This window comes from Quercus suber, unplaced genomic scaffold, assembly GCF_002906115.3.
Source record: "Quercus suber isolate HL8 unplaced genomic scaffold, Cork oak 2.0 scaffold_585, whole genome shotgun sequence".
Lineage (NCBI taxonomy): Eukaryota > Viridiplantae > Streptophyta > Magnoliopsida > Fagales > Fagaceae > Quercus > Quercus suber.
Genome location: NW_027070030.1, coordinates 233903 through 244391, shown reverse-complemented (window position 1 = coordinate 244391; position 10489 = coordinate 233903). Strand labels below are relative to the sequence as shown.

Genomic DNA, 10489 nt, shown 5'->3' with positions numbered 1-10489 from the left:
CGTCAACCAAGCCTTCCAAGGGGCCGAGTCTAGGTATCCAAAGATTGAGAAGATTGCATTTGTGTTGATTGTGACCTCCCGGAAACTAAGACAATATTTCCAAGCAAATCCCATTCTGGTGATGACGGACCAACCAATCAAAAAATCCATGAGCAAGCCTGAGGCAACAGGAAGAATGGTCCGATGGGCAATTGAACTCAGCCAATTTGACATCGAGTACCATCCCAGGACGGCCATTAAGGCACAAGCCTTGGTGGATTTCAACGCCGAGTTCACTTCCCCAAATGAGGATAAGCACACCGACAAGGCTGAGAGATGGACGATACAGACTGACGGTTCATCAGCTCGAAATCAGGGGAGAGTGGGGGTCGTCATAGTCGCCTCGGAAGGAGAAATACTGAAGTACGGAGTTCAGCTAAAATTTCCCGTCACCAACAACGAGGCAAAATATGAAGGGATTCTGACGGGATTGAGGCTCGGAAAAGCACTTGGGGCTAAGAACCTATTAGTCCAAAATGATTCAAAACTGGTAATTGGGCAGATCCAGGGAGAATATGAAGCAAAGGAAGAACGAATGCAGAAATATCTCAAGCTGACGAAGCGTTTGACTCAGGAGTTCGATGAAGTGGAGTTTGTACAGATATCGAGGAGCCAGAACATAGAGGCAGACGAAGTCTCCAAGATTGCCTCGTCAGAAGATGGATCGACGAACGCGGACCTAAGGATGGAGATCCAGAAGTACCCCAGCATTGAAGAAGTTCCAACGTTCTTAATCCAGAACACAGACAGCTGGATGACGCCCATCATATCCTTTCTCCAGGACGGGCACCTCCCTTCGAATGCGGACGACGCTAGAAAGATTAAAAAGAGGGCAGCCAGATTTACAATTCTCAACGACGCCCTCTACAAGAGGGGCTTCTCCATGCCCTACTTGAAGTGTGTTAGTGAAGAAGAAGCCAAGTACATCCTAGAAGAGATACACGAAGGGATCTGTGGGGACCATGCTGGCCCTAGATCCTTAGTAAGCAAAGTCCTTTGAACAGGTTACTTCTGGCCTACTATGCAGGTGGACGCAACTCAGCTCGTCAAGCGATGTGACAAATGCCAACGGTTCGGGAATATCCAACAACTTCCGGCGGAAAAACTGACGGCGATAACGTCCCCATGGCCATTTGCACAATGGGAATTGACATCGTTGGCCCATTACCCCTGGACAAAGGTCAGGTAAAATTCTTGCTAGTTGCTATTGATTATTTCACGAAATGGGTTGAAGCAGAGCCACTGGCAACCATCACCGAAGCAAAAATCCGAAGCTTCGTATGGAAGAATATAGTGTGCAGGTTTGGGATTCCAATGACAATCATATCAGATAACGGACGACAATTCGACTGTCAAAACTTCAAAGATTTTTGCTCGGGACTGGGAATCAAGAACCAGTTCTCATCACCAGGACATCCGCAGGCAAACGGACAGACGGAGGTAACGAACCGTACGCTACTCAAGATCATTAGAACTAAGTTAGATGACGCGAAGGGCGCCTAGCTAGAAGAATTGCCCAGTGTCTTGTGGGCCTACAGAACGACAGCAAGAACCCCGACGTGAGAAACCCCCTTCAGGCTTACCTACGAATCTGAAGCAGTGATCCCGGTCGAAGTAGGAGTAGCCAGCACCAGGCGAGAAATGTTCAACGAAGAAACCAACAATGATCAACTACAATTCAACCTGGACTGTCTAGATGAAGTAAGAGACGAAGCTTGCAGTAGAGTGACGGAATATCAGAAAAAGATGACGGACTATTAGAACAGAAGGGTGAAACTCAAATGACTCAACATTGGCGACCTCGTCCTGCGAAAAATAATCCCGGCGACCAAGGATCCTACTCAAGGGAAGCTAGGTCCCACATGGGAAGGACCTTACCGAGTCGTCCATTACTCTAGGCGAGGTAGCTACCACCTAGAAACCCTGGACGGTCAAAGACTCCCGAGACCATGGAACATTGAACACTTAAAAAAATACCACCAATAGAAGTAACGTTTAAATGTATTCATTATCGAAGTCAATAAAGATGTTATCCAGCCAATGTTTCTCTGTGAGCAGGCCTATTCAATCATAAGTCACAAGCAAAGCCAAAAATGGTAAGTAACAAGATTCTGCCCTGACGGATGTAAGTTACTGACGATTATAAAATCCCCAAGAAGGGATAAGTCACAAAAGCCAAAAATAGCTAAGTAACAAGATTCCGCCCTGACGGATGTAAGTTACTGACGACTATAAAATCCCCAAGAAGGGATAAGTCGTAAAAGTAAAAAATGGCTAAGTAACAAGATTCCGCCCTGACGGATGTAAGTTACTGACGACTATAAAATCCCCAAGAAGGGATAAGTCACAAAAGCCAAAAATGGCTAAGTAACAAAATTCCGCCTTGACGGATGTAGGTTATTGACGACTAAAAGGTCCCCAAAATGGGCAGAAGTCACAAAGAGCTAGAAAAGGCTAAGCATTGACGAATATGAAGTAACGCAGGGGTACCAGTGCAACATAGGCACCCACGACCCCAACATATCCTAAACTAAAGAGCACACAATCACAAATGCAAGTAAGTGCAGGAAAGTAAATTCAGTTAAATTAAAGCCTAATTGGCAAACCGCTACTTGTCTTTTTACAGCTAGAAGCCCATAAACACTGGGCTAAAAAATATATATATATATATATATATTGTTTCCAAAATAGATAGAAAAATTGTACNGTACCACTTTAAAATTAGGGGTGTCAAATGGGTGGGTTTGGGGTGGGTATAATTGGGTTCGGTGTATAAAACCTATTTATCCATTAAAACTCATTTAACTAATTGCTTCTAACTCAAATCCAACCCAACCCAATTATTATGGGTAAACCCCAACTTACCCCATTACCCAATTATCAAAATTACTAAAATACCATTAAAGTGAAAACCACAATACTTTCTTAGATTCCCTTTTCCACTCTCTCTAGTCTCTATTCTTGGGATTAAAAAATTCCACATAAGCACATCCACATCAGCAATTATATTAAAAATTCAAATAAAAAAATATTTTCTTTTCTTTTCTATTTTCTCTCACTTTCTTGGCAACCAAACAGTGCAACAAATACAAAGAAAGCTTAGTGTAACACAACGACTTGCTCCAAGAGTATTAAGCCTAATAAACATGGCGACGTCATCGTTAGCCTTGCTCAGAGCTCCGCAGTTGCAATTCTCGTCATCGTCGACGCTCTTGATAACGACGACGTCGTTTTCAGTCTTGTCGTTGCAAGCGTACGCATCATTTACGCATCAGAAGCAGAGGTTCTTATCAATGAAGGCATTTCGGCTGCTGAGGTGGTCGACGACGACGCAGTGGAGCCATGGCATGAATTCAAGCTCACTACATAAAGTTCTTATACAACCCAAATTGACCTTATATTTCGTATAAATCCAGGCCAGCTGAACGTAGAAGAGTACCCATCATGGGGTTCCAGAAGCGTCAATTGCTTCGAAAAATTGGAGCAGATCGGCGAAGGCACATATGGGTATTTCTCTTTTTTTCTTTTTTTCTTTTTTGGATTGTTTTTTTTTTTTGATTGCTTGGTTCTATTTTTTTGTTTGTTTCAAGCAAGAGAGAGAGAAAGAGAGAGAGGTGTTTGGAGGCCAAGAAAATGAAGGAAAATCTGGAGGCTTTTTTTTTTTTTTTTTTTTAAATGAGAAGGGCTGGGCTAAATTTGGGTATATTGTTTTTGGGTTAAATAGGGTCAATGGGCAAATGTTGTTCAAATAGCTATTTTGAGTCTTTGACAGTACAAGTTAATCTTTGAGCAAATTTTGTGTTCTATTAAAGTTTATGAGCCAAATTTCTAAAATTTTACAAAGGCCACTTTTTGATCTTCTTTTCTTTGATTTTGTTATGTTTTTTACATTTTAACGGAGAAAGTACCGAGGTGGGTTACAGAATCTAAACGGAGCTTACCTCAGGTAGGCAAAGTGTCAAATTTTAAACCACGGTTAGGCAAATCAAATTAGAGGCAAACCACAGGCGGGCAAAGTGTAATTATCCCTTTCTAAAAATATTTCCTAAATTAATGTTTTTAAGGTAAGGATGTGCAGCCAACCCGCCAACCGACCCGACCCGACCCAACCAGCCAGGTTGGGTTGGTTTTTAGGGCTTGGTGAGTTGGGCTGGGTTATAAAAAAAATTTTGATAGCGGATCGGGTAGGATTTGGGTCATAAAATTTCAAACCCACCAAACCCAACCCAACCATATATTTATATATATATAATTTTTAATTAATAAAATTTTTAAATAAGTAGCTCTTCCTATCCTATATAAAAGCCAATTAGTTCACATAAATCCTAATAAATTACTATTGTTGTTTAGTCATTAATGTTGTTTGCCTTTAAGGAGTTACATTGATACTTGGTGAAGTATAAATTCATCAGTCGAGAATCTCAGATGGATGACTTCCTCGGCCTTGACAAATGGTCACCAGTGTGGTGCCTGCCACAACAGCTCCGATGCCAAAATTAATATATGGTGCTCAAAATAATGAAACAGAATGAATTGATATAGCAGAAATATGTCTTTTGATGTGTGTATGTACCTCATTCTTGGCGATGTAGGAGCTTTATATATGCCTTCATGGCTTGTGACCGTTGGAGTAGTTATGGAGTCATAATGTTCCTCTTCGAAACGTTTTGGCGCTGTCTTAATATGGCATCAATGCACTCCAACGGTCCACGGAACGGGTTTTGTAACCGTCCTAGTCTTGATTGGCTGTATTGAATGGCTTGGATGCCTTCGTCATTAGTGTGAACGATTACTCCGTTAGGCCTGAAGGTGTACTCGTCCGTCTTGATAGTCTCGTCCATGTTAGAGGATTTGTCATTCCCGTCAGCTGCCCCCCGATTCTTTGGTCGTCATGCCATGGCGATCATAGAATATGAAGGGTTTACAGGTTGTAAATGACTTCTGGGATTCTATTCCGTATTAGGTGCGAAGTGGCGGCGCTCCATAGGTTGTGGTATACGTGGCACGCGTTGATTGGTGGAGTTAATGCTCCAAGTAGTGGGACTATTGGGTTTCCTGCCGGTCTTTCCGTTTTTCGAGCCTCTGTTTTAAACTCCTCCTCTACTTACTTTTTTCTTCTCATTTTTCGAAACTCTTTAATCATTATCTCCCTTCTGTTGGCCTTCCCTCGCTATTTTTCTCCACATTGCTGTGCTGTTTGGCAGAGCTTGGTCCACCGCTGTTCAAGGTATGTCATTCTTCTTTTCTTGCGTTTTCTCTTTTGTGGTTTGGCTGTGGTGATGTTTCTGATTTTCTTCCTTTCTTTCCTTTTCTTCTTCTATTTGTTTTCAGTGTTTCACTTTTAGCTGTACCGTTCTTTTCTGCGCTTTCTTTTTATGGGTTTTTTATGGTTAGCAATTCCGAGGTTAGAGCTGCTTGCCCCTCAGTTTCTTTTTTCTTCGCACGCTTAGGGGCTCCTTAGGTGATTTTTCTGGTTTGAAATTTTGTTTCCGAGAGTAATGGTTTAGGACCTGTGTTAGCAGAATTGTTGCCTTTGATACGGCAATCAGTTGATTGGTTCGAAGGTCTGAAAAGGACGATGTCTGAAGTTAGATCTAGCGATCTTGAGACGGGGTTATCTTCTAATGGTGACCCCGTGGAGAGGGATGCCGTCGTCTCTAGTCCCCGGGTGGTTAGGGCTTTTCATGCCCTTGAGGAGGTCTGTGGGTTAGACGTTGAGATGGTGAATAGATTCAGGGATAGATTCCAATTTCTAGATAGGGTTCTGTCGTCGGCCCAAGGACGAGGATAGGGCTTGTCACTTTTTTCCGGGTGAGGTGTGCTTCTATGAGGCCTCCTTTACTTGTGGCCTTAGGTTCCCCGTCCATCCTCTCCTGATGGAGCTTCTAGACCATTTTGGGATCGCTCCGGGCAACTGATGCCCAATTCATAGAGGATAGTGGTCAGTTGTATGGAATATGGCTAGCTGCCAACGGGGATATGATCAAAGTAGGTGAGCTCGTCCACCTATATCGTCTGAAAGAATCCAAAATATGGATACTATGAGTTGGTACCCTGGAGAAGGAGGACCAGCATCGTTAGAGGATTGCCTTCGTCCTTCAGGTATTGGAAGTCGAGATTTTCTTTGTGTCCGGGGATGATTTTGAGACCCCCTCCAGCCAGGACTGGGGTGACATTCCAAGGTTACTTCGTCGGGGGGAACGCCGACATTAGGTGCGTCAGTACATGAATATTTTTGTTTTTAGCTCTGCTGCCCTTGTTGTTATCGTCACTAACCTCTTGATTCTTTCAATTTCTGTAGTGAAGAGACGACCTAAACTTAAGAGTAAGTACAGGTCTCGGGTAGAGCAGGCAATCGAGTACGCCAAATCGATTGAGAGCTGGGACGATTTGGTAGATTCGCGAACTCTTGCCTTTTACCACCTTGGCCCGGATCCGTCTTCCTTTGTCTTGCGGAACATCAACATTGAAAAAAAGAGTAAGTGATAGACCTGCTAGAGAGCCCTTTTTTTTTTTTTTTTTTTTGAACAATTGACACCCCTAATTTTAAAGTGGTACATTTATATATATATATATATATATCTTTTTCAAAATTTTCGACCCCTTTAGGTAAATAGCAAGGTCACCGATAATATTATCTTTGTCATATCTAATGGTTGTTATAAAAAATAAAATTGTCCTATCTAATGGTAACTTAAGGGCCAATTTGGTTCCAAAAAGTAGTGTATTCACTTTTCATTTTCTTTATTCTATATTCAAATCTTGAATTTAAATGTAGAAAAAAACACTTATTTTCATATTTGATAGTGTTTGGTAAATTATTTTGAATACATAATTTAGATATAGAATACATCATACTTGGGTTTGGTCATTATTTATTTTTTAAAAAGTAACTTTTCTCGCTCACACATATCTTATCACTAAAAAAAAATTTAACTTTCTGTTTTCACAATTTTTATGAATATACCAATATATTCGTATTCATAGAAAATGAAAACCCTGAAAAGCTGTTGTGGGGGGCCTTTTTGCACCTTTGGGCTGTGCTGCCTTCTGCTACAATAGGGCCTAAGTGTTTTGGGTAGGAGAGTCAGGACTAGTCCAATTGCAACTCACCTTGATCCGGCTTATGCACAAACTATGCTCCTTTTTTGCTAAAACTTTGGTCACATGCCTGTGGCAGGCGAAACTGCTACAAAAGAGTTATGGCAGACAAATATAATGGGACAATAATAAATGCCCCACACTTGTTGTTAGACGAAACGAAACTATTGCAAAAGAGTTACAGCAGATAAATATAATAAAACAATAATAAAAGAGATGTGCTTACTGCCAAGCAAAACAAATAAGCGATCCTAAATTAAAATTAGGAAATGAACAATATAGCAACAAGGAACACATTATAAGTGAAATTGCAAAGACAGGAAAGGAAGTAATAACGATAAGTAACGAAATCAAAGAAGGAAAAGATTAGTCCGCCATGTTCAGTTGTGTTATGGGACTAATACCAAGGAGGGAACCACTTCCTCAACGTGGGTGACCTCGCAGGAGGATCTTACTATACAAATTATCCACTTTGAGGGAACGGTCCTGAATGGCTTATGCCCTAAGCGAATCCTTTATCCCCAACATTGGTTAGACTTTTAGAGGGAGAGAAGGGATTAGCCTATTGGTGCATGCCTGCCATTCCACATTCTCTATTTCTCTTCCTGATTCTCTTTTTCTTTTTTCTCTGTTTTGTTACTTTAATTCTTTCCCACTATTTTCTTTCTTTCTTAGTGCTTACTCGTGTAGTGTTATGGTGATAGTGGTGCTGTAATTCTCTCATAGTGGTTACTACTATTGTAGTGATAATATTGTGCACGGTGAGGGCCCTTTATATATTGCCTGCCGTGATTGGTTTTTACCATTTTACCCTCTAACTACTTTTGGCTGGATTTAGGTGTCCTTCTCAACCACCCACTGGTTTGTCAGCTTCCTAACCACCCCCACTTACCTGTGCTGGCTGTGCCACTCCCTATTATCAGACAAAAAAAAAAAAAAACTATTTTGTTTATTTGTTCATCGTGACATTCTTATCCACCACAATGTGGGTATTCTCTTTGCTATCCCTCATGGCATGCACCTAACGGTTCCAACTCATCCTTTCCTCTTTTGGGTGGCATATCATCCCAGCAGGACATTTTCCATAAAAGAGTTTAAGTGGGAACCCTAGAATAGGCTTTCCTTTCTCCCTACTGCCAGACCATACCCTATCTTACCTCTGACCCACGACCCACTGCTCCTGTATTGGCTAGGTACAGGTTGGTGGTACTTGGGTCTTGTGCATGCTTCACTTTTGTGTATGTCCAAAGCTTGTCTGCTGCTCATACGTTTGCTATGGACTGGAGGTTCGCCTGTGCGTTCTGCCGCTCATTCTTGACCTCTTGTGGTGTGAACTGTATTTTGATCCTCCATTCTTTATGGTTTGCACCCTCCAAGGGCTGGGTCTTTCTCAATTGTGGGCTTTTCTCCCTTTTAGCCCACTGTTTGCTCCTTCCATTCGCTTGCTAGTATTCCTGCCATAGCATTCTATTATTCCTCCTGCGGTGCTATTTGATCCATGCTTGTTGGGCCTCTTTAGGGCCTATTGTATATTTTTCTCTCAATTGGTTACAATGACCTAGTATGGTCATTGGGTTTATACTCATGCTACTTTGGGCTTTCTTGTCCCATTACATTGGTTGTGGGCTCCTTTGGTCCATTTCTTTCTCCTTAGGCGTCCTCGACCCATTTGCTTTCTTTGGGCGTCCTCAGCTCATTTTCTAATTCTGCATTTCCATGGGCTTTTACTAACTCTTTTGAGTTTCCTTGGCCCAATTACCATATCCTTCATCTTTAGGGTTTATGGGCTTTCCACCAACCCCTTACTTTCTTAATTCATTACTTCGGGCCTGCTGTGGCCCATTCATACTCTTCTACATCACATAATACCCATGGGTTTACTACTTCTTTCTCTGGGCTCCTTTAGGCCAATTTGCTTTCCTCAAGACCCATTTGTTTACTTCATAGGCCTATGACCCATTATTTCTACCATTGGAACTTAATGGGTTTTCTCCCAATCCTACTAATTCTTTCCTGCCCATATTGCTGGGCTTCTTCTTGCTATTGGACTTTTCCAAAATGAGCATCAACAGCTGTATTTATTTTTTATATTTAAATCCAACTTTCAGGATACCGAAAATGAGAACTAAATAAAAATGCTAAAACCAAACTATTTTTTTAGTGGTGGGACCCACTTAAAAACTGAAAAAAAAAAAAGTTTTTTTATTTTTTCAAATAGGCCCTAAGTCACTTTAACCAATAACTCTAGATAATTTTAGGGAAAAACCACATTTTCGTCCCTACATTTTCACGCTATTTCACTTTGGTCCCTAAGTTTTTTTTTTCCACCGCTTTTAGTCTTTATCATTGAAAACGCGTCTCATTTTTGTTCCTGCCATTATTGCCCTAACAGCAAAGTCCTACGTGGCAAAGGGAACTATAAAAATAATAATAAAAAATCAATTTTAACCCAATTAAAAAAAAATAAAAACAGGATTAAAAACCAAAAATTACATGAATTGAGATTTAAACGTGTCTTAAACAAGAACAACAATAACACAAACCTTTAAACGTGTCTTAAACAAGAACAACAATAACACAAACCCAGATCCACGAACACAAACCCAAAAATTAAAAGTCTCAAAATCACAATTTTCTCAAACCCAGCAAAATCATCAAATCCTAAAACCCTAAATACCAAATCAATCCAAAAATATAACACAACCAATCCAGTTTGAAACCCACAACAACAACCAACCCAATCAACCAACCAACCCTACAATTTGAAACCCACATGAACAAATCAAACCACCAATTACCACCTTTGCCACCGATCAATCACCAAACTAACAATCCACCCCACTAATCAGTCACCAAACCCATCGAAGTAGTCACTAAACCTATCGAACCAGTCTCTTCTGCATCATTCTGCAAGGGAGAAGTCTCGCAATGCCTTCTAGAAGCTTCACTCTCCGGCGATCTGAAGTCGGCGTTGGAGCTCATCGTTGATCAGTCTGTCGACGTTAACTTCGTCGGCGCCATGTGCTTGAAGGGCAGGAAGATCAAGGTGATACCATGTGATGAATCGGCGAGTTGGGTCTGAGTCGAGTACAACGAGTTCAAGACTAACGTCACTGCCTTGTTCCTCATTGTACACTCCGGCAACGTCTCCCTCATGAAGAAGCTACTGGTGACTCTTAGACTCAGACTCATTCTCACTCAAGCTTGAGTTTTTCATTATATATATATATATATATATAAATTGTTTCATTCGCATTGTTGATTCTCAGCAAGTGAAACTGTTTTTTGTGTTTTAAAAAATATTGAAGTGTTTTGTTTTAGTGATCAAATTTGAGATCTGTTTCTGTTT

At 41.1% G+C, this 10489-nt stretch overlaps 1 protein-coding gene across 1 annotated transcript; it reads left to right on the top strand.

Moving 5' to 3' along the window:
• The first annotated feature begins 1101 nt into the window (after positions 1–1101).
• On the top strand, positions 1102–3409 carry LOC136063846 (uncharacterized). The gene is made up of 2 exons (XM_065764807.1): positions 1102–1479; positions 3167–3409. Exons 1-2 carry the CDS (start codon positions 1102–1104, stop codon positions 3407–3409), a joined length of 621 nt encoding a protein of 206 aa, XP_065620879.1.
• The last annotated feature ends 7080 nt before the right edge of the window (positions 3410–10489 follow it).

What these genes read in the sequence shown, in the direction of transcription:
- LOC136063846 (XM_065764807.1), top strand. Translation starts at nt 1,102, where the DNA reads ATGCCAACGGTTCGGGAATATCCAACAACTTCCGGCGGAAAAACTGAC. An exon ending in AGGCAAACGGACAGACGGAG is followed by an intron (nt 1,480 to 3,166) that starts GTAACGAACCGT and finishes ACTTGCTCCAAG; the next exon opens with AGTATTAAGCCTAATAAACA.